Source organism: Mustelus asterias, chromosome 27, assembly GCF_964213995.1.
Source record: "Mustelus asterias chromosome 27, sMusAst1.hap1.1, whole genome shotgun sequence".
NCBI lineage: Eukaryota > Metazoa > Chordata > Chondrichthyes > Carcharhiniformes > Triakidae > Mustelus > Mustelus asterias.
The window spans coordinates 42689847-42714414 of NC_135827.1; the positions used below are offsets into that span (position 1 = coordinate 42689847).

The 24568-nt window shown below is 50.6% G+C and overlaps 1 protein-coding gene across 2 annotated transcripts in view; it reads left to right on the forward strand.

The window, feature by feature from the left end:
* The window catches only part of LOC144479992 (T-cell surface glycoprotein CD3 delta chain-like), a 73548-nt gene that overhangs the window by 43670 nt on the left and 5310 nt on the right, over window positions 1-24568 (forward strand). Inside the window, exons 2-4 of one of the 2 annotated variants that reach the window (XM_078199146.1) lie at window positions 18681-18701; window positions 20273-20449; window positions 22761-22892. In XM_078199146.1, coding sequence (XP_078055272.1) covers window positions 18681-18701; window positions 20273-20449; window positions 22761-22892 — 330 coding nt within the window. Of the gene's footprint in view, window positions 1-1201; window positions 1255-1910; window positions 2140-18680; window positions 18702-20272; window positions 20450-22760; window positions 22893-24568 lie in introns of those variants that run through there. The other variant, XM_078199145.1, reaches the window with a different exon arrangement.

The window sequence follows — 24568 nt, forward strand, 5'->3', positions numbered from 1 at the left end:
TGTCAGAGGGTCAGTACTGAGGGAGTGCCGCACTGTCAGAGGGTCAGTACTGAGGGAGTGCCGCACTGTCAGAGGGTCAGTGCTGAGGGAGTGCCACACTGTCAGAGGGTCAGTACTGAGGGAGTGCCGCACTGTCAGAGGGTCAGTACTGAGGGAGTGCTGCACTGTCAGAGGGTCAGTACTGAGGGAGTGCCGCACTGTCAGAGGGTCAGTACTGAGGGAGTGCTGCACTGTCAGAGGGTCAGTACTGAGGGAGTGCCGCATTGTCAGAGGGTCAGTACTGAGGGAGTGCCGCACTGTCAGAGGGTCAGTACTGAGGGAGTGCCGCACTGTCAGAGGGTCAGTACTGAGGGAGTGCCGCACTGTCAGAGGGTCAGTACTGAGGGAGTGCCGCACTGTCAGAGGGTCAGTACTGAGGGAGTGCCGCATTGTCAGAGGGTCAGTACTGAGGGAGTGCCGCACTGTCAGAGGGTCAGTACTGAGGGAGTGCCGCACTGTCAGAGGGTCAGTACTGAGGGAGTGCCGCACTGTCAGAGGGTCAGTACTGAGGGAGTGCTGCACTGTCAGAGGGTCAGTACTGAGGGGGTGCCGCACTGTCAGAGGGTCAGTACTGAGAGAGTGCCGCACTGTCAGAGGGTCAGTACTGAGGGAGTGCTGCACTGTCAGTGGGTCAGTACTGAGACAGTGCCGCACTGTCAGAGGGTCAGTGCTGAGGGAGTGCCGCACTGTCAGAGGGTCAGTACTGAGGGAGTGCCACACTGTCAGAGGGTCAGTACTGAGGGAGTGTCGCACTGTGAGAGGGTCAGTACTGAGGGAGTGCTGCACTATCAGAGGGTCAGTACTGAGGGAGTGCCGCACTGTCAGAGGGTCAGTGCTGAGGGAGTGCCGCACTGTCAGAGGGTCAGTACTGAGGGAGTGCTGCACTGTCAGAGGGTCAGTACTGAGGGAGTGCCGCACTGTCAGAGGGTCAGTGCTGAGGCAGTGCCGCACTGTCAGAGGGTCAGTACTGAGGGAGTGCTGCACTGTCAGAGGGTCAGTACTGAGACAGTGCCGCACTGTCAGAGGGTCAGTACTGAGGGAGTGCTGCACTGCCAGAGGGTCAGTACTGAGGGAGTGTCGCACTGTCAGAGGGTCGGTGAGTGTGGGGGTTTTGGGAGAAGCTGGGAGGATTTTCTGTGATTTGTTGGTTGTTGTGTTGCAGCTGCTGACAGACAGGCGCTGGTTCCAAACGAAGCCACAGCTGCGATTTACTCGGTAAGTGGAAACTCAGTGTGACAATAGTCCCCATTTGTATGTTTGAAAACAGGCCAATCGGAACCAAGTGTCGATGGAGACCCAAAGCACTCTTCCAATGGGCAGTGAGCGCATGTATGAGCTTTGTGACACTGAGGCCAAAGGAACAGCAAGATCCCACGCCCAGTCTTTGTAGTTCTGGGAACTTGGTCCAATGGAGAATAAATCTGCTCCCATCCAATCTGCCCGTTCATTATGGAGGAAAACATTACTGATTGCTGGCACTCTGTCCCACTCCATGGGCAGGCTGTGGCTAGTGGTATTGTCACTGGGCTGGAAATCTAGAGAGCCAGGTGGGGAGGGGGGAGGGGGGAGGGGGGGAGGGGGGGTGGGGGCGAGGGGGCTGGGGGTGGTGGGGGGAGGGGGTGGGGGGTGGTGGGGGGAGTTGGGGTGGGGGTGGGGGAGGGACTGGGGTGGGGGAGGGGGAGGGGCTGGGGGAGGGGGAGGGGCTGGGGGAGGGGGCGGGGCTGGGGGTGGGGGAGGGGGGAGGTGGGGGTGGGTCTATCCCAGGGAGTGGGTTGGGGTCTCCAGTCGGAGAGAGGGAACATTCTGTAAGATTCCACGAGCTGATTGGTCGCCATCCTGGGGTTTTAAAATTGCTTCCCTTTCTGTCACAGGGAATTGACCAATCGGATCGACAGGAATACGACCGCCCGGGATTCAGGGGCAAGAAGTGAACTCCCCCCCCCACCCCCCCCCCCCCCGCCCTCGGTCCCGAGGCTGCTTTCTGATTGGCCCAAACTTCCCGGAAAATCATTCGGTGGGAAATGGCCTCTTGTTTTTGGTAATTCTGTAACTGTCGATAAACTGTCACCACAAAATAAACCCCCGCTCCAGGCTCTCTCCACCTTTTCGTTCTCTCTGTTGGTGCAATTTCAGGGAAAACCTGGTTTAATCCCAAAAGATTTGAGAGGAGACTGAGTGAAATCAGCATTGAATATGTCCCCGAACTGGGTTGAGAGGAGGGTTTACCCGTGGCGGGAGGTTGTGAGGACTCACTGCTACCTCTAGCCAGTCACCTCTGGGCTGCTCTGTGAGGAATGGTTTGTAAACACGAAGGACAGTCTCTGTGCACTCCTGGGCCCTCTCAATACACAAAACAGGCGTCTGCAAGCTGCTCTGTATCCAGGGTTGTAAAATAGTTAAAGAGGTGATAAGGTGAGGTGAGCGTGACAGCCCTCAACATCAAGGCAGCATTCGACCGAGTGTGGCATCGAGGAACCCTAGCGAAACTGGAATCACTGGGAATCGGGGGCAAACTCTCCGCTGGTTGGAGTCAGACCTGGTACACAGGAAGATGGTTGTGGTTGTGGAGGGTCAGTCATCTCAGCTCCAGGAATCTCTGCAGGAGTCCCTCAGGATAGTGTCCTAGGCCCAACCATCTTCAGCTGGCCAGCTGGCCACGCCCATGTCCCACAAATGAATGAAAAAAATGAGGCTGATCTCATCACTTACAAAGTTTATCTTGTAAATTACTGTCCAATCATCAATGAACATCCCCAGTGTGGCTGAGAGTCATCCACGTTGCTGTGGCTCTGGAGTCACATGTAGGCCAGACCAGGTAAGGACGACAGATTTCCATCCCTAAATGACATTAGTGAACCAGATGGATTTTTCCCGACAATTGACAATGGTTTCATGGTCGTCACGAGGCGGCACGGTGGCACAGTGGTTGGCACTGCTGCCTCACAGCACCAGGGACCCGGGTTCAATTCCCGGCTTGGGTCACTGTCTGTGTGGAGTTTGCACGTTATCAATGTATCACCCCCTCCTCTATGGAATCGGTATCATTGCAATGGGAGGTGTTGGGATTTTTTAGGTGAATTGGAATTGGAGCGAATGAACGAAGTCACTTGTAAGAGCTTTGTGTCAGCGTGTCAGAGTGAGATGGTTCCCTGTAACTAACCCAGCCAGGAGGTTTGTGTCGGGGGCGTGTGGTGAGATGAGGCATTGACACGACCTCAAATTCTGTTGTGATCTCCACCCTCACATCCCGTGTGAGTGCAGTGCGACACGGGGAGCTTCTCTCGCTAACTGCCATCCGGACCAACCTCCAAGACAAACAGACACCCAGGAGGCAGAGGGTTAAGAACGTTTATGTTTTCTGGGTTTGTACTGAGACTGTTAACATATCTCCCAAAGGTCAAAGGATTCTCCAGCTGGTGTCTATCAATCTGGTTTATGTTTTAAATTATTCTGCTTTTGCTGAATTTCATCCAATTCAAAAATCATTATTGAGAGTTGGAGATTTAAAAAATTCATTCATGGGATGTGGGCATCGCTGGCTGGGCCAGAATCTATTGCCCATCCCTAACTGTCCCTTGAGAAAGTGATGGTGAGCTGCCTTCTTGAACCGCTGCAGTCCCTATGGTGTAGGTACACCCACAGTGATGTTAGGGAGGGAGCTCCAGGATTTTGACCCAGCGACAGTGAAGGAACGGCGATATATTTCCAAGTTAGGTCTGCACTTCCGGAACAGGGGGTCCCAGAGCGTGTGAGTGGGAGTCTGTGTTGCGACGATTGCCACAGTAACCATGGTAATGAGGGGGTGGGGGAGGGGGGCTCCACCTGTACTCTGACTTGGTTAAAGCTAAAGTGAGGTATGTGGATAGGAACAAGAGTAACAGATACAAACACACACACACAATCTTTCATTGAAGATTTTCCATTCTACCAAACAACAACTAAGCCCCTGATCCCAGCACAGCACCGAACAATCATCACCCACCATCAATACGGAGAAAGAAGCAACCAATATCATTACAACTCATTCAGATTATCAATTACAATCTGTTGTAATCAGCAGCTCCCTTCACACGGATAGTGGAAGGATATTACACAGAGTGGGGGATATCAGGGTAAAGCCATGAACACAGCAGCACATACGCTCACCCACAGGATAACAAGGACTGAGTTACACAGCCTGTGGGGTCAAATACAGCTAATCAGAGCCTAAACCAGCTCAGAGAGAGAGAGGCGCCAGGATAAGGTCTGGTTTGCCACTGCACACTCTCCCATGCAGGAAATCAGGAACAGAGCGCGATAACCCCGTGGGAGAGATTCAGAGGATGCGGATCCCCGGTGTCTGGGTTCACACTCAGGCCCTGCAGGATACTCCACCCCTCCCCCCACCGCGGAACCTAAACCTCAAGACGGAGAGTTGTCCAGAAGGGGACATCTCGGGGGAGGACAAACTCCTCCCCATCTGGTCTATCCGAAAACTTCCAAACAGTGAAAGGATAGCCCAGAAAGGCGGAAACTTTAGGACATAACCCCAACCCAAACCCTGGCGTGACAGTGTAATCTCTCACACAGGATAACAGGAGCGAAGCTTCACAGACAGAGTGCGGATAAAACAGAGTCCAGGTATTTAAACTCACCCTTGGGCTCCACAGATAACAAGATACCTTCCACGAAGAGGAGAAGAATCTCCACACCTTCCAGATACAAATTTTCCAGATAGCTGCCACCTTGCCCTGCAATAATCCCCAGGACTTGCATTGGGAATCACTGATTGGACTCTTTGTGGGATTTGTAGAATGCAAGCTCCCTGGCGACAAGGATGGGATCCAGTATAATAACTCCAGGAGTCGGTTGTTAAGGAACAATGCTTTATTGCACAATATAAACAAAAGCAAAACCACAAACACAAACAGGTCCCGATACACTAATGGGCCCACTCAGGGTCCTGCTTTACACAGGGCTCAGTATCCGAGCTCCGCCTGGTAAGTAATTACCAATCACCAGGGAGCTCATATTCAACGAGTCCTACAGGAAGGTCAATCAGTGATTCCCCGTGCAAGTCCTGGGGGTTTCACACCTACACAGACTAAGAAAGTAAGAGATAACGACACAGATAATAAAAACAAAAGCCAAGGATTCTCGCGCCAAACCAGCCTCACTCATTTCCAACTTCATTGTAGCTGGCGCTCAATCCCTACCAGCATGCTGAAAATTCAACCCATTTTTCCACCAAGGAGACCCCACCAATCGGAAGAATGAGAATTTGCAAGACACCCACAGACGGGATATCTCGGGGAGATACAATCCCCGTCCTCCAAACAGGAAATCCCATGGGATCAAATATAGTAAATCAGAGCCTATATCAGCAGCCCCCCCACCCCCCCTCCGACCCAGATAACCTCTGAGAGAGAGAGAGGCTCCAGGATAAGACATGATTCGCCACTGCACACTCTCCCATGCAGGAAATCAGGAACAGAGCGAGATAACCCCGTGGGAGAGATTCCGAGAATGCGGATCCCCGGTGTCTGGGTTCACACTCAGGCCCTGCAGGATACTCTGCCCCTCCCCCCACCGCGGAACCTAAACCTCAGGACGGAGAGTTGTCCAGGAAGGGGACATCTTGGGGGAGGACAATCTACTCCCCATCTAGTCTACCCTCCACAGGATCTGAGAATGGACAATCAATGTAGCGACTGTCCTCACTGACACAGCCAAGATAGAACAATGAACGGTTAATGGAAGAGCTTACAGGTCAGGAGTCCTCACATCCCCCTGGGCTTCAAACAAAGCAAACTTCCCCTACCTCCACGCCGGGAGATACAATTCAAGCATCGCCATCAACAGGATTCCACCCAATGGCCCCCACCCAGGAAACCACAGCAACAGGAGGAGTCATCCAGACATCTACAGTTGGGATATCTCAGGGAAGGACAAGAACCTTTTCCTCCCAACAGGATGATATGCTCACCGTACATTCCAGGAGCCAAAGTACCAAGTAGCCCTGTCTCAACCCACACAGCCAAGGGAAATACTGGAAAGCGACACAAAAAAGACTAACCAACCAAGGATTCCCCGACCACGCTCTGCATGAACCAGCACCAGGGAATATTTCCGCCAAGTCCAGGAAACACCCACGACAAGAGAACCCAGTCTTTTCCAGGATACGTGTCTGTCGCTATCTTCACAAAGCAACAGGGAGCCCTTAACCCCAAAATATCAAAAATACTAAAGAAAAACACAACACCATTAGTTCCAAAGGGGGTTTTGCTCACCCACTGTGAGGCCACACCCACCATCCCTCTACCAACCCGTTAACCCACCATAGCTGTAGCACTGTTTATATTATCCATAATTAAAGTAAAGGATATCGTGTTATATAAACTTCCATTATAAATGCCAAGATTACAACACAAACCGATAAATATCGCACAGCCTGATACCATCCAACCATCCAACACGCTTCCCAGTAGAATGATGGAGGCCCATTATCAGCCCACAAGTAACGGAAATATCTCCGTATAACAAACACTAGACCCCACAGATTTAAATTTGACACAAGGCCAACCCCCTTACCCACCATGCTCCCCCAGTACCCCACAGAAAGACCAACAAACTTGAAACTAAGGTGTCCCTCGTTCCACTGCCAGAGAGTACCAGTGAATTAATTCCATTATAAATCAATAGATAATAGATAAATGGGTGGCATGGTGGCACAGTGCCTCACAGCGCCAGGGACCTGGGTTCAATTCCGGCCTAGGGTCACTGTCTGTGTGGAGTTTGCACGTTCTCCCCGTGTCTGCGTGGGTTTCCTCCGGGTGCTCCGGTTTCCCCCCACACTCCAAAGATGTGCGAGTTAGGTGGATTGGCCATGGTAAATTCACCCTATTATCAGGAGATCAGCAGGGTAAATATGTGGGGTTACGGGAATAGGGCCTGGATGGGATTGTGGTCAGCGCAGACCCGATGGGCCGAATGGCCTCCTTCTGCACTGTAGGGGTTCTATGGGTTTCTATGGGATTCTATGGGATAATCTGGCTTTCAAAGAATAACAGGTGATGTACACTTCAGCGAACATATTCAGGATAAAAGACAAAATCAGGATTATAATCCCAGCGAGAGTGGTTCAGAATTAAAACTGAACTGCGGGATGATATAACAATCCATGGAGCCCGAACAGACCAAAGTCTGGACAGGATTATCGAGCAACTTCAAGGATCCATCCAGGGTTTCACTGAGGTATTTGCACCTCCATTGTGTCATCGCCCAGAAATTCCAGCAGAGAGAGACTCCCAGGCCCCGGCAGGTGGTGAGGTCTCACTGCGTGTGCCCGCCTCCAGCCCTTCTCAATGAACACAAGGTTAAGGTAACGATCGGGGCCCCTAACCGACTCCAGATGTTGAAGACCGCATACAGACCGGGGCCCCTAACCGACTCCAGATGTTAAAGGCCGGATACAGTCTGCCTCTTCAAACTGAAACACCCAGCCTTTGAATCAAGGTTACAAAATCCTGACAGCCAGTTCTCAAACCCAGCCGGGAATTTCTCCTTCGCTCCTCCCGGCTTCACCTCCCTGAATTAACCAGATGTTTTACTCACTAAGCATCAGGATTTCCCAGGACTGAAGTTGAACCTCCAGTGAGGAAACTGTCCTCGCGACTGACAGGATTCTTTCCTCCATTTCATCCACTTTCTTTCGGCTATCTTGCAGTTTGTCAATGTGAGCACCAATGATCTGTGCCGGGAGGAGAGACCATTATCCACAACTTTACTCACAATGGCGGCCATCAGGGTGTCTCTAACACAGAGTGTGAGACCTTCACCAACTAAACCCCACTGCCAACGAGGCCCCACTCCGGCTGGCTCCAACCACCTTGATCAATCGAGGGTTGATACAAGGCGGCACGGTGGCACAGAGGTTGGCACTGCTGCCTCGCAGCGCCAGGGACCGGAGTTCGATTCTGGCCTTGGGTCACTGTCTGTGTGGAGTTTGCACGTCCTCCCAGTGTCTGCGTGGGTTTCCTCCGGGTGCTCCGGTTTCCTCCCACAGTCCGAAAGACGTGCCGGTTAGATGGATTGGCCATTGTAGTGTTACTGTAAACCTACTTGTGACACTAATAAATAAAATAAACTTCTCTTTACTTTACGTGGCTCCCTGTCACCCAAACGCATCAAGATCTTCCAGGGTACACAGCACGGAGTAAACACTCCAGGATTCAATAATTACGGATTGTGAATCAGGATAAATAAAAGGATTAAAAGATGAATAACCTCAGAGCTCAGGAAATGCAGCCAAACGCTCTTACATCATACACTCAGTTTTAACAAAGACATCGGGGTTGTACAACGGGTTTCTGACTGAAGGGTAAGCAACTCTGAGTGAAAGTTTTGCTGCCGATCTTATTGCTGACATTCCCCTGCCTGCAGCTTTCCCAGCTGTCACTCACTGTCTTGCCGGGTGATACCTCGGGAACAGGAGCAGAATGCTCAAACCCAACAGTGAAAATCCAGTCTAGAATCACTGTCAGACACTCACTGCATTCCCGTATTCACACAGAAGAATCCAAGTTTACTACAGAAAGTCGAGAAGACAGAGTTAAAGATATAAAGGCATCTCTCTGCTGGGTCTAAAGATTTAGAAATGTTATTAGTTAATAATAGTTATAGAACAAGACAAATCTCAGAGATCAGGTCATGAATTTCTGTTACCCAGATTCCTGCCTCGCCACCCTCTGCCTCACACCCCTTGACCCTTCCCCCTGCCTTCACCCACCCTCACTTTAGCTACTCTCTTCCTTTTTATATATTTGTTGAAGTTTTTGCTACTTGCTTTCATATTTTATGTTATTTTTCTCTCTTTGTTACATTTCAGGCATCATTTGTTGGTTTCTGAAATGTTCCCAATCCTCTGGTTTATCGCTAATCTTTGCAGCATTTTATATCATAGAATCATAGAATCCCTACAGTACAGAAAGAGGCCATTCGGCCCATCAAGTCTGCACCGACCACAATCCCACCCAGGCCCTACCCCCATATCATAGAAACATAGAAAAACTACAGCACAAACAGGCCCTTCGGCCCACAAGTTGTGCCGAACACATCCCTACCTTCTAGACCTACCTATAGGGGGCGGCACGGTAGCACAGTGGTTAGCACTGCTGCTTCACAGCTCCAGAGACCTGGGTTCGATTCCCGGATTGGGTCACTGTCTGTGTGGAGTTTGCACATTCTCCTCGTGTTTGCGTGGGTTTCCTCCGGGTGCTCCGGTTTCCTCCCACAGTCCAAAGATGTGCAGGTAAGGTTGATTGGCCATGCTAGAAATTGCCCTGAGTGTCCTGAGATGCGTAGGTTAGAGGGATTAGTGGGTAAATATGTAGGGGTATAGGGGTAGGGCCTGGGTGGGATTGTGGTCAGTGCAGACTCGATGGGCCGAATGGCCTCTTTCTGTACTGTAGGGTTTCTATGATTCTATGATTTCTATGATAACCCTCCATCCTATTAAGCTCCATGTACTCATCCAGGAGTCTCTTAAAAGACCCGATTGAGTTCGCCCCCACCAGCACTGACGGCAGCCGATTCCACTCGCCCACCACCCTCTGTGTGAAAAACTTACCCCTAACATCTCCCCTGTACCTACCCCCCAGCACCTTAAACCTGTGTCTTCTCGTAGCAGCCATTTCCGCCCTGGGAAAAAGCCTCTGAGAGTCCACCCGATCTATGCCTCTCAACATCTTATACACCTCTATTAGGTCTCCTCTCATCCTTCGTCTCTCCAAGGAGAAAAGACCGAGCTCCCTCAGCCTATCCTCATAAGGCATGCCACTCAATCCAGGCAACATCCTTGTTAATCTCCTCTGCACCCTTTCAATCTTTTCCACATCCTTCCTATAGTGAGGCGACCAGAACTGAGCACAGTACTCCAAGTGGGGTCTGACAAGGGTCTTATAAAGCTGCATCATTATCCCCGGACTCCGAAACTCAATCCCTTGATTGATAAAGGCCAGCACACCATACGCCTTCTTAACCACCTCCTCCACCTGCGGGGCCGATTTCAGAGTCCTATGGACCCGGACCCCAGGTCCTTCTGATCCTCTACAGTACTAAGAATCTTTCCCTTTATATTGTACTCCTTCATCCCATTTGACCTGCCAAAATGGACCACTACGCATTTATCTGGGTTGAAGTCCATCTGCCACTTCTCTGCCCAGTCTTGCACCCTATCTATGTCCTTCTGTAACTTCTGACATCCCTCCAGACTATCCACAACCCCACCAACCTTAGTGTCGTCGGCAAACTTACCAACCCATCCCTCCACTTTCTCATCCAGGTCATTTATGAAAATGACAAACAGCAAGGGTCCCAGAACAGATCCCTGGGACACACCACTGGTGACCGACCTCCATTTAGAAAAAGACCCATCTATACCCACTCTCTGCCTCCTTTGGGCAAATCCTTTGGGCAAGCCAGTTCTGGATCCACCGGGCAGCAGCCCCTTGGATCCCATGCCCTCTCACTTTTTCTAGAAGCCTTGCATGGGGGACCTTATCGAATGCCTTGCTAAAATCCATATAAACCACATCTACCGCTTTCCCTTCGTCAATGTGTTTAGTCACATTTTCGAAGAACTCCACCAGGCTCGTAAGGCACGATCTGCCTTTGACAAAGCCATGCTGAGTATTCTTGAGCATATTAAACCTCTCTAAATGCTCATATATCCTATCCCTCAGGATCTTCTCCATCAGTTTACCAACCACTGAGGTTAGACTCACCGGTTGGTAATTACCTGGGCTATCCCTATTCCCCTTCTTGAAAATAGGAACCACATCCGCAATCCTCCAATCCTCCGGCACCTCTCCCGTCTCCATCGACGATGCAAAGATCATCGCCAGAGGCTCTGCAATCTCTTCCCTCGCCTCCCACAGTAACCTGGGGTACATCCCATCCGGACCCGGCGACTTATCTATCTTGATGACATTCAAAGATTCCAGCACAGCCTCTTTCTTAAAGTCCACATACTCAATCCTTTCAGTCCACCGCACGCCCTCAGTACATCCACCCAGGTCTTTCTCCTCTGTGAAAACCGAGGCAAAATACTCATTGAGCACCTCTGCCATTTCTACTGGTTCCGTACAGACTTTCCTGCCTTCACCTTTTATAGGCCCTATAGGGGATCAAAATGAGGTGACTGAGAGTGAAGAAGGTAGCTCGCAAACAGAGAAGGGTTATAGGCAGTGCAAGAGGGCGGATGGACAGGGAATAGAGAAGGGGAGAGCTCAGACCAAAGGATTGAGATGTGTTTACTTTAATGCCAGGAGTATAGTGAATAAAGGGGATGAGCTCAGTGCATGGATCGATGCCTGGAAGTATCGTCACGTCACGTCTCATCCTTTTACTCTTCACATATTTATAGAACGCCTTAGGGTTCTCCTTCATCCTACCTGCCAGGGCCTTCTCATGACCCCTTCTGGCTCTCCTAATTTCCTTCTTTAGTCCCTTCCTACAAGCCGTATACTCATCTAGATCCCTATCTTCGCCAAGCTCTCTGAACCTTTTGTACGCTTTCCTTTTCTTCTCGACTAGGTCCTGCACAGCTTTCGTGCACCACGGTTCCTTTAACCGACCAACACCTCCCTGTCTGCTCGGAACGTTGTCCTGTAGAACTCTAGACAGACATTCCTTGAAAAACTGCCACCTCTCTTCAGTACATTTCCCCGAGAATACCTCCTTCCAATTTACTCCTCTAATTTGCTGCCTAATGTCTTCATATTTCCCCTTACTCCATATAAACACTTTCCTAGCTTGCCTGATCCTCTCTTTTTCCAATGCAAGCATAAAGGAGATAGAGTTATGATCGCTATCCCCAAGATGCTCTCCCACTGAGAGATCTGACACCTGTCCAGGTTCATTGGTCAGTATCAGATCAAGTACAGCCTCTCCTCTTGTAGGCTTGTCCACCTGCTGTGTCAGGAAACCCTCCTGAACACACCTAACGAACTCTTCCCCATCCAATCCCCTTACCCTCGGGATATTCCAATCTATGTTTGGGAAATTAAAGTCTCCCATCACAACAACTCTGCTATTACTGCATCTCTCCAGGATCTGTTTCCCTATCTGCTCCTCCACCTCCCTGTTACTATTGGGCGGCCTATAGAAAACTCCCAGCAAAGTGACTGGCCCCTTTGCACTCTGAACCCACAGAGACTCGGTGGACAATCCCTCCACAGCATACACCTTCTCTACAGCTGTGACACTATCCCTGATCAGCAGTGCCACTCCACCCCCTCTCTTGCCTCCCTCCCTGTCCTTCCTGAAACATCTGAATCCCGGCACCTGGAGTATCCAATCCTGTCCCTGAGACATCCAAGTCTCCGTAATGGCCACCACATCATACTTCCAGGCATCGATCCACGCACTGAGCTCATCCCCTTTATTCACTATACTCCTGGCATTAAAGGAAACACATCTCAATCCTTTGGTCTGAGCTCTCCCCTTCTCTATTCCCTGTCCATCCGCCCTCTTGCACTGTCTATAACCCTTCTCTGTTTGCGAGCTACCTTCTTCACTCTCAGTCACCTCATTTTGATCCCCTCATATCCCTACATATTTACCCACTAATCCCTCTAACCTACGCATCTCAGGACACTAAGGGCAATTTTTAGCATGGCCAATCAACCTAACCCGCACATCTTTGGACTGTGGGAGCAAACCGGAGCACCCGGAGGAAACCCATGCAGACACGAGGAGAATGTGCAAACTCCACATAGACAGTGACCCAAGCCGGGAATTGAACTCAGGTCCCTGGAGCTGTGAAGCAGCAGTGCTAACCACTGTGCTACCGTGCCACCTTTTCTATTACTTTGATACCATCCTTCGCTTCCTTCGTTAGCCACAGATGGTGACGCTTTCTTGGAGAGTCTTTTTTACTCAATGAATTATGCATTTGGTGAAATATTTTCTAAAATGTCTGTCACTGTTTCTCTACAGTTTTACCTTTTAACATATTTTTCCCAAAACATTCTAACTGACTCTGTCTTCATTTAAGTTTAATGCTCTAGTTTCAGTCCCATATTTCTCACCCTCAAACTGAATGTGAAATTCAATCACTCTTACCTAGATTTTACTATGAGGTTGTTAATTAATTCTGCCTCATTGCACATTACCAGTTCTAAACAAACCCAATCCATAGAAAAAGGCAAAATACTGCGGATGCTGGAATCTGAAACAAACACAGAGAATGCTGGGGAAGTCCAGGTGACCCTTTGTCAGAGCTGAAAGTAAAGAAAATCAGACAAGATTTATACTGCGAGAGGGGAGGGTGGTTGTAATTGGACAAAGGGAATGTAAATGGAGGTGAAGAAGGCTGAGAAAGATGCCAAAAGTGTCCATTCAGTGATCGGAACATGTGAATGGCAGAATAGAGGGACAGATGGTTAAAGGACTGCCTGAGGAATGTGGCAGTTGCATTGAAAGGAATGGGGGTGGGACAAGATGGAGAGTGAGAATGGAGATCTTTCTCTACACCCTAGCTATGACTGTAACACTACATTCTGCACTCTCTCCTTTCCTTCTCTATGAACGGTTTGCTTTGTCTGTATAGTGTGCAAGAAACAATACTTTTCACTGTATGTTAATACATGTGACAAATAATAAAGCAAATCAAATCAAAATCAAAGGAGTGGAAAATGGAAGAGAGAAAGAAGGATGATAAGAACAGATGAATGAGATGAAAAGTAGAAATGAAATAGAAATATAGGAGGAGGCCATTCTGCCCTTCGAGCCTGCCCCGCCATTCATTTTGATCATGGCTGATCATCGAATTCAATATTCTGATCCCCCCTCCTCCCGTATCCCTTGATCCTTTAGCCCCAAGAGCTATATCTAATTTCTTCTTGAAATCAGACAACGTTTTGGCCTCAACTACTTTCTGTGGGAGTGAATTCCACACATTCACCACACTCTGGGTGAAGAAATTTCTCCTCACCTCAGTTCTAAAAGGTTTAGCCCTTATCCTCAAACTATGACTCCGAGCTCAGGACTCCCCCACCATCGGGAACATTCTTTCTGAACCTGCCCTGTCTAACACTGTTAGAATTTTATAAGTTTTTATGAGATCCCCTCTCACTCTTCTAAACTCCAATGAATATAATCCTAACTAACTTAGATATGACAGACCTGCCATCCCAGGAATCAGCCTGGTAAACCTTTGCAGTACTTCCTCTATAGCAAGGACACCAAAACTGCACACAATACTCCAGATGTGGCCTCCCCAATACCCTGTACAGTTGCAGCAAAACATCCCTATCCCGATACTCAAATCCTCTCGCTATGAAGGCCAACATACCATTTGCCTTCTTTACTGCCTGCTGTACCTGCACGATTACTTTCAGCGACTGATGCACGAGGATTCCAAGGTCTGGCTGAGTATCCGCCTCTCTCAATTTACACCCATTCAAGTAATAATCTGTTTTCCTATTATTGCTACAAAAGTTGTCACATTTCTCCACATTATACTGCATCTGCCATGCACTTGCCCACACAATCAGCCTGTCCAAATCACACTGAAGCATCTCTGCATCCTCTTCAGAGCTCACCTTCCCACCCAACTTTGTATCATCTGCAAATTTGGAGATAATGCATTCAATTCCCTCTTCCAAATCATTAAATATATAATGTGAACAGTTGGGGTCCTAGCGCAGATCCCTGCAGAACCTCACTAGTCACTGCCTGCCAATCAGAAAAAGACCCATTTATGCTGAGTAAAATAAATGGAAATGGGATGAAGGTGGAGGAGAGAGTTGATGCTCTGAAGTTGTTGAACTCAATGTTCAGTTCAGAAGGCTGTAAAGTGTCCAATCGGAAGATGAGATGCTGTTCCTTCAGTTTGTGTTGGGGTTCGCGAGAACATTGCAAAAGGCCAAGGACGGACATGTGGACAGGAGAGCAGGGTTGTGCTGAAGTGGCAAGTGACAGGAAGATCTGGGTCCCGCTTGCGGACAGACCGAAGGTGTTCAGCAAAGTGGTCACCCAGTCTACATTTGGTTCTCTCCGATGCAGAGTAGACCGCATTGGGAGCAGCGAATGCAATAGACCAGATTGAAGGAGGTGCATATGAAGCACTGCTTCACCTGAAAAGGGTCTTTAGGACCTGGGACAGTGAGCAGGGAGGAGGTAAAGGGACAGGTGTTACACCTCCCACAATTGTATATGAAGGTGCCGTGGGCAGGGGGTGAGGTGTTGGGTGTGGTGGAGGAATGGACCAGGGTGTCCCGGAGAGAACGGTCCCTGCGGATTGCTGACGGGGGGGGCGGGGGGAAGGGGGGGTGAGAGGATGTGGCATCATGGTGGAGTTGGCGGACCAGTCCATGATTGGTTTCAGAACATATTGTGTGGGATTCACCCAAAAAAACTCTAAGTGTCGAATTTGTGTAAAAGCTGGAGCCAATCACACTGTTTTTTTCAGCGGGAGTTTCAGAATGAATCTCCCACACTCTGTGCACTGCAGAGAGCCTCAGCGTGAATCATTCCAAAAATCTGGGTGCAGGGCCTATTCCCGCTGGAGAGGCTGGCCGCATAGCGTTGAGTGAGCCAGCGCGCACCGTGCCGATTGGTCAGCGCCGGGATTGGCGCATGCACAGTAGCCCCGCACTGCCGGCCTCCCAATCGCTGGCCAGCCCCGCAACCCTGCAATGCCAGCCGTGTGACCCCTCCCCACGGGCAATCGCTGGCTCCCCGGATATGTCCCCCGCCTTCCCCCCCGTCTCAATGCTCCCCCCCTGCCTCCACCGCCCCGATGTCCCCTCCACTGCAGCCCCAACCCCCACCCCAACGGGCCGACAGCCCCACCCCACCCACTCCGATGGCCTCCCCCCCCTCCATCACCAAGCCTGAGTGCAGAGTGGCAGCGGGACACCCCCACCGATCGCCCCCTCAGAGGCCCCTTGGCAATGCCCAATGCCTAGTGGGCAGTGCCAAGGTGCCCCCTGGGCATTGGCACTTTGCCCCTCGGACAGTGCCAGGAGGCACAGGCTGGCACTGCCAAGATGGCAATGCCCACGGGGCACCCTTCTTACCTCCGACTTTCTGGAGGGCCTCCATGGGCGCTTGGCGGGGGAGCCCATTCCGGCCTCCGCCTGAGTCTCTCGGCTAAAGCAGCGCAGCGGGCTGGGAGAATCGCCTCCACTGTTCTCAGAAACATTTTATTCCCTTCCCTCTCTCAACTTTTCCTTCAACCACATTCCCTCTCACCTCCTCCTCCTGCTCCTCCCCCACCCCCCCCCCCTCAGCCCTCCCTTCTTCCCAATCCCTCATTCCCTTCTCTTCCAATTTCCACTCTCATTCCCTCCTCTCTCTCTATTATTATCTCCCACAATCTTCCCCTCTCGCTCATCCTACCCCTTCCATTCCCCACCCCCGCCCCCCCCCCCCCCCCCCCGCCCCCACCTCCCCTGCCCTATCCCATTCCATGCACCATCCACTTGGCACTGAGAGTATTTCAGTGTTTATCTCTCCACTGTTGATGGTTGTGCTTTTATCTGACATTCTTTTACAAAAGGGAAATGTTATTTGAAAGATTTGTTGCAGCTTTTTGAGGGTTTAAACAGTGGGGTAGATAAAGAGGGGGCAGTAGATGTGGTATACCTGGAGTTTTGAAAGTATTTGATAGGAAGCCAGACAACAGGTTAAAACACAAGATGAGGGTTCCTGGAGCTGGTTATGTGTTAAAGTGGAGAGAGGATTGGTTAATGGGCCAGAAGCAAAAGGTCAGAGTTTTCAAGTTGTCAGCCAGTGAATACTGAGTTGCTGCAGGGATCAGTGCCGGAGACCCGGATATTTACGCTGCATTAATGATTATGGTGAAGGGACAGGAAGTAATGTATCAACATTGCTGACAATACGAAACTAGGTGGAAATGTACGCTGGAGTGAGGTAGAAGCTGCAGAGAGATCCAGGCAGGTGGAGGAAGGAGACAAGATGCCAGATGCAATATAATGTTTGAAGTGTCAGGCTACTGACTTTGTGTGAGATATGAAGAGGTTGTGAAAGTTACTCTTCAGAGGGATTCGAGGACGAGGAACTCTAACTGCTTCGCTGAATTATTCACCTCTGCAATTAGGCTTTTTAAAGTCCTTTCCCATCATATCAGATTTTCTTTATTCCAGAATGCTGCACCTTTGCAGAAAGAATGTCAATGAAGAAATGTAGAATAATTTTTTAAAAGATGCGACATTTGTAAATGTTGATGTTTGAAGGAGTTTTTATACAGAAATGCAGAAAGTTAGCGTGCAGGTGCAGCAAGCAATTAGGAGGATAAACTGCGTGTTGGCCTTTATGGAATGGGAACTGGAGAACAGCAATAAAGATGCGTTATCATCGTACAGGGTGTTAAAACCACATCTGGAATTCTGTATGCAGTTTTGGTCTCCACTTGTATCGGAGGCAGTGCAGTGAAGGTTTACTAACTTGCTCCCTGGATTGAGGGAGTTGTCCAATGACAGCTGAGTAAATTAGGTTTATATTCTCTGGAGTTTAGAAGAACGAGAGGTGATCTCATTGAAACCTGCAAAATCCGGAAGGGGTTTGATAGGCTGGAGGCTGAGAGGTTGTTTCCACTGGTCAGGGAATCTAGAACAAGGGGGCACAGTCAGGATAAAGGGATTGAGATGAGGAGAAATAGTTTCACTCAAAGAGTTGTGAATCTTTGAAATTCTCTACTCCAGAGGATCGTGCTTGCTGCAGCGTTGAATATATTGAAGGCGGGTGTGGTGATTGTCCCTTCTGAGAAGCACTGCAGAAGACGGTCACCTGCTTGAGGGGCAGATTAGGCAGAGATCACCCCAGAGACTGGAGCCTTCTCTTAGGCAGAAGACACCTTGAAAATATGTAGGGACTGGTGCAGCTGGTGGGGGTCGGGGGGGTGGGGGGGCGGGGGAGGGCGGCGGGCAGCTGCCGGGCTCTGTACAGTTTGTCCGTGTTAATAAATACCTTTTGTGTTCCTGACGCAGTGTGTGAGCGTGCATCGTGACAGTTGGGATAGACAGAACTTTGGTTTCTCAGGGAAATAGTGGATATGGAGGGTGGGCAGGAAAATAGAGTTGGAACCCAAGATCAGCCATGATGGCAGTGAATGTCAGATCAGGCTCGATGGGCCGAGTGGTCCACTCCTGCTCCTATTTCTTCTGTTCAACTGCCTCAGCCCTAAGCTCTGGAATTCTCTCCTAAACCTCTCTGTTCTCAATCTTTGGCAAAGACTTTGGTCACTCTCTAACAGCACAGTGGATGTACCTACACCCCAGGGACTGCAGTGGTCCAAGAAGGCAGCTCAAGGGGAATTAGAGATGGGCAATAGATACTGGCCTGACCAGCGATGCTCACATCCTATAAAAGAATAATAAACTCTCCTTATGGGGTTTGCTGTAAGGTTTTCATTGATACTGCTGCTAAGAAGCATCTTGGGATGTTTACCAGTTGAAGGTGCTATATAAATGTACCTTCTGGCAGTGTTAGTTGTTGAAGATGGTTAATGATTCAGGTCTGGTTGAGTGAATGAGGTTAAGTGGAGAGAGAGTTTAATCCAGTTGCTGTTAAACGTAAACCAGCTCACTCACTCCTGAAATCTCGATTAACTCCTTTCTCCTTTTCCTTTCCAGAACCTGTTTCTGCAAAAGTCGGTGAGTTTTCTACAATAACAGCTTTCTCACAGTGACAGGGATCCCAGTTGTTGTCTTCAGTGACGGTCCCAATGATTTAGACACAACAGCAGCGACACTCAGAGCGGAATCACTCCCAGTGGGAATGGTTCCCTCATCCTCATCAATCTCTGATTCTCATTCCAACAACACACTCCAAATGAGTCACTCGACAAGGTTGGGAATCTGACAGTAACCAGGATCATCCACATCATCAGATCATAAGAACATAAGAAATAAGAAATAGGAGCAGGAGTAGGCCATCTAGCCCCTCGAGCCTGCCCCGCCATTCAATAAGATCATGGCTGATCTGACGTGGATCAGTACCACTTACCCGCCTGATCCCCATAACCCTTAATTCCCTTACCGATCAGGAATCCATCCATCCGCGCTTTAAACATATTCAGCGAGGTAGCCTCCACCACCTCAGTGGGCAGAGAATTCCAGAGATTCACCACCCTCTGGGAGAAGAAGTTCCTCCTCAACTCTGTCTTAAACCGACCCCCCTTTATTTTGAGGCTGTGTCCTCTAGTTTTAACTTCCTTACTAAGTGGAAAGAATCTCTCCGCCTCCACCCTATCCAGCCCCCGCATTATCTTATAAGTCTCCATAAGATCCCCCCTCATCCTTCTAAACTCCAACGAGTACAAACCCAATCTCCTCAGCCTCTCCTCATAATCCAAACCCCTCATCTCCGGTATCAACCTGGTGAACCTTCTCTGCACTCCCTCCAATGCCAATATATCCTTCCTCATATAAGGGGACCAATACTGCACACAGTATTCCAGCTGCGGCCTCACCAATGCCCTGTACAGGTGCATCAAGACATCCCTGCTTTTATATTCTATCCCCCTCGCAATATAGGCCAACATCCCATTTGCCTTCTTGATCACCTGTTGTACCTGCAGACTGGGCTTTTGCGTCTCATGCACAAGGACCCCCAGGTCCCTTTGCACGGTAGCATGTTTTAAGGAGTGCAGAAGGAGGCCATTCAGCCCATCGAGTCTGCACCGACCAAAATCCCACCCAGGCCTTATTCCCATAACCCCACATATTTACCCCACTAATTCCCCTGACACATATCCTGGCCACTTCCTCAAAGAACTAGAATCAAATCCACTCAGATCCACCGAGATCCTCTTGGATCCATCGAAATCCACCTGGATCCACTCAGATCTACCTGGACCTACATGGATCCACCCAGATCCACCCAGATCTACCTGGGCCTACCTGAATCCACCCAGATCCCTTCATTTGCCTCCTCCCATGAATTGCCCTTTCCATTTGGACGCCTCCCCCAGCGAGCTGATGTGGATCACTGGCCCAAACTTAAACAATTCCAATGTGGGCACATTGCCCACAACGGTGGAAGTAGCACAGGACTGGCTCCCAGGTCACTCAAATAGGTTCCTGATAGGTGGCTGGTCTTGTCATAGCTACAATAGTGAGGAGGTGGCATTGGCAGCTGCACGCCCCTCCCCACGCTCTCCCACCACCCAGGCCCAAACAGCCCATAAAATCCCAGCAAGGTGAAACTCTTTGATATTTTTCAGTAATTAATGAAGAGAAAGGAAAGATCAGTGTGAAATGTGAGCCGGATGAGACTCTGAAGCAGAATGGAGAGGAACCTGAAAATCAAACGATGCAGCTGACTGATCCATTCTCAGGACAATTCAGCTGTGTGTCAAGCAAGGTGCAGGGAAAGGAAGACATGTTTGTGTTTCTGAACAGTAAGTTTCTCTTTCTGTTTAATTCTTGGGGACATTGCGGCTCCCACTGTAAGACAGAGGGAGGTTCCTGGGTGGCTGGGTCTGCCTGGGTTCAGACTGAGTAACTCGTCTCCTTCATTCAGGATTGTCTGATGGGGGCGACCAGCGTGGTGAGGGTGAGCTGCCAACTACCAACTGCCACACAATACCTGGGTGCGGAAAGTTGAAGATCCCACCCAAACATGCAGAGATTCCACAGGATAAAGAATTCCTTCCATTTCAGCAGCATCATCACCTGAGTAACCCTAACCCGAACCCTAACCCTGACTCTGACCCTAACCCTAACCCGAACCCTAACCCTGACTCTGACCCTAACCCTAACCCGAACCCTAACCCTAACCCTAACCCTAACCCTAACCCTAACCCTAACCCTAACCCTAACCCTAACCCTAACCCTAACCCTAACCCTAACCCTAACCCTAACCCTAACCCTGACTCTGACCCTAACCCTAACCCTCACACTAACCCTAACGCTAACCCTCACCCTGACCCTAACCCTAACCCTGACCCTAAGCCTAACCCTGACTCTGACCCTAACCCTAACCCTCACCCTAATCCTAACGCTAACCCTCACCCTGACCCTAACCCTAACCCTGACCCTAAGCCTAACCCTAACCTAATGCACTAACCTTAACCCTAACCCTAATGCACTAACCCTAACCTTAATCCTAACCCTAATGCACGAATCTAAACCCTAACCCTGACCCTAACCCTAACACTGACCCTAACCCTGACTCTGACCCTAACGCTAACCCTGACTCTGACCCTAACCCTAACCCTAACCCTAACCGTAACCCTAACCCTAATCCTGACCCTAACCCTAATTCTGACCCTAACCCTGATCCTGATCCTAACCCTGATCCTGACCCTAACCCTAATCCTGACCCTAACCCTAATCCTGACCCTAACCCTGATCCTGACCCTAACCCTGATCCTGACCCTAACCCTGACCCTAACCCTAACCCTAACCCTAACCCTAACCCTGACCCTAACCCTAATCCTGACCCTAACCCTGACCCTAACCCTAACACTCGCACTTGGAACTCTCGCTCTTGGAAACCTCAACCCCCACACCCCTTCCCTATCTCTATAACATCCTCCAGCACCCCCCTCCCTACCTCTATAACATCTTCCAGCCCCCCCCCACACACCCTCCCTATCTCTATAACATCTTCCAGCCCCGCCCCCAACCCCTCCCTATCACTGTAACCTCCTCCAGCTCCCTACACACCCTCCCTATCTCTGTAACCTCCTCCAGCCCCTACACTCCCTCCTTATCTCTATAACCTCCTCCAGCCCCTACACACCCTCCCTATCTCTGTAACCTCCTCCAGCCCCTACACTCCCTCCTTATCTCTATAACCTCCTCCAGCTCCCTACACACCCTCCCTATCTTTGTAATCTCCTCCAGCCCCTACACCCCTTCCTATCTCTGTAACCTCCTCCTGCCCCTACACCCCCTCCCTATCTCTGTAACATCCTCCAGCCCCTACACCCCTCCCTATCTCTGTAACATCCTCCAGCCCCTACACCCCTCCCTATCTCTGTAACCTCCTCCTGCCCCTACACCCCTCCCTATCTCTGTAACCTCCTCCAGCCCCTACACCCCTCCCTATCTCTATAATCATCAAATTCCCCCAGCACGATATTCCGATTTCCATCGCTCCATCAATGGCGGCCTTGCCGTCAGCAGCAGGAATGTCATCCCTAAAATTCTCTCCCTAAATCCCTTTATTTCTCGATCTTCCATTCCGCCTTGATGACATTCCTTAAAGCAGATCTTTCAATCGTTGCTGATATTGTCTCCTGCTGTGACTTTTTTTCCGATATTCCTATTAAATTCCTCATGGAATTATAGAATCCCTGCAGTGCAGAAGGGGGCTAATCGGCCCATCGAGTCTGTACCAACTCGCCGACAGAGCATTTTACCCAGGCCCTATCTCGCCATGATCCCATGCATGTACCATGGCCAATGCACCTAACCAGCACATCTTTGGAGTGTGGGAGGAAACCGGAGCACCCGGAGGAAACCCATGCAGACACGAGGAGAATGTGCAAACTCCACACAGACAGTGACCCAAGCCGGGAATCGAACCCAGGTCCCTGGTGTTGTGAAGCAGCAGTGCTAACCACTGTGCCACCGTGCCGCCCTTCCTTGGGTTCTGTTGGTGAAAGGTGTTCTATAAATATAGCTTGTGGATATTGTTTGGAGACCTGTCTTTTTTCTTGTGTTATAGTTTTAATTTCTCTACATTCCTCTCTCTGACCCCAGTGTGTAAGAATTGTGTGACTATGGATGCTGCTGGAATCAGTGGGATCCTCATTGCGAGCGTTACCTTCACGGTCCTGATCGCTGTCGCAGTTTATTCGGTGTCAGCACCAGACAAAGTCTGGAGTCACCAAGGTGCGTGCAACTACTGATTGATCAACAATTTCCCACACGCCCCTTTCCAGCTTGTCTACTCTGATCCGTTCAGCTGTTCCTGTTCCAGACACTCTGCCTCCGGCACCACCTCACCAGAAATCCAGAGAGTTCTCCAGACCTGGAAAAGCATCCAAACTGTCAACTCAGCTGCAGGAAGTTCTCTTGACCCTGAGTGTGACAGGCAGGAGTGGAACCCGGAGCCATCGATGTGCAACAGTCACTCATAAATCCAATAGAGGATTCAGAGGAATCTCTTTACCCAGAGAGTGGGGAGAATGTGGAACTGAGAAAATGGGACTCGCTCCCACAGGGAATGGGGGGAATGTGGGACTCACTCCCACAGGGAGCGAGGAGAATGTGGAACTCACTCCCACGGGGAGTGGGGAGAATGTGGGACTCACTCCCACAGGGAGTGGGGGGATTGTGGGACTCACTCCCACGGGGAGTGGGGAGAATGTGGGACTCGCTTCCACAGGGAGTGGGGGGATTGTGGGACTCACTCCTACGGGGAGTGGGGAGAATGTGGGACTCGCTCCCACAGGGAGTGGGGAGAATGTGGGACTCGCTCCCACAGGGAATGGGGGGAATGTGGGATTCACACCCACAGGGAATGGGGGGAATGTGGGACTCACTCCCACCGGGAATGGGGGGAGAATGTGGGACTCACTCCCACAGGGAGTGGGGAGAATGTGGGACTCGCTCCCACAGGGAGTGGGGAGAATGTGGGACTCGCTCCCATGGGGAGTGGGGGGAATGTGGCACTCGCTCCCACAGGGAATGGGGGAAATGTGGGACTCAGTCCCACAGCGAATGGGGGGAATGTGGGACTCACTCCCACAGGGAATGGGGGGACTGTGGGACTCACTCCCACAGGAGAGTGGGGAGAATGTGGGACTCACTCCCACAGGAGAGTGGGGAGAATGTGGCACTCACTCCCACAGGGAGTGGGGAGAATGTGGGACTCGTTCCTACAGGGAGTGGGGGGAATGTGGGAGTCGCTCCCACAGGGAGTGGGGAGAATGTGGGACTCACTCCCACAGGGAGTGGGGAGAATGAGGGACTCGCTCCTACGGGGAGTGGGGGGAATGTGGGACTCGCTCCCACCGGGAATGGGGGGAGAATGTGGGACTCACTCCCACAGGGAGTGGGGACAATGTGGAACTCGCTCCCACAGGGAGTGGGGAGAATGTGGGACTCGCTCCCACAGCGAATGGGGGGAATGTGGGACTCACTCCCACAGGGAATGGGGGGACTGTGGGACTCACTCCCACAGGAGAGTGGGGAGAATGTGGGACTCACTCCCACAGGAGAGTGGGGAGAATGTGGCACTCACTCCCACAGGGAGTGGGGAGAATGTGGGACTCGCTCCTACGGGGAGTGGGGGGAATGTGGGAGTCGCTCCCACAGGGAGTGGGGAGAATGTGGGACTCACTCCCACAGGGAGTGGGGAGAATGTGGGACTCGCTCCTACGGGGAGTGGGGGGAATGTGGGACTCGCTCCCACCGGGAATGGGGGGAGAATGTGGGACTCACTCCCACAGGGAGTGGGGAGAATGTGGAACTCGCTCCCACAGGGAGTGGGGAGAATGTGGGACTCGCTCCCACAGGGAATGGGGGGAATGTGGGACTCGCTCCCACAAGGAATGGGGGGAATG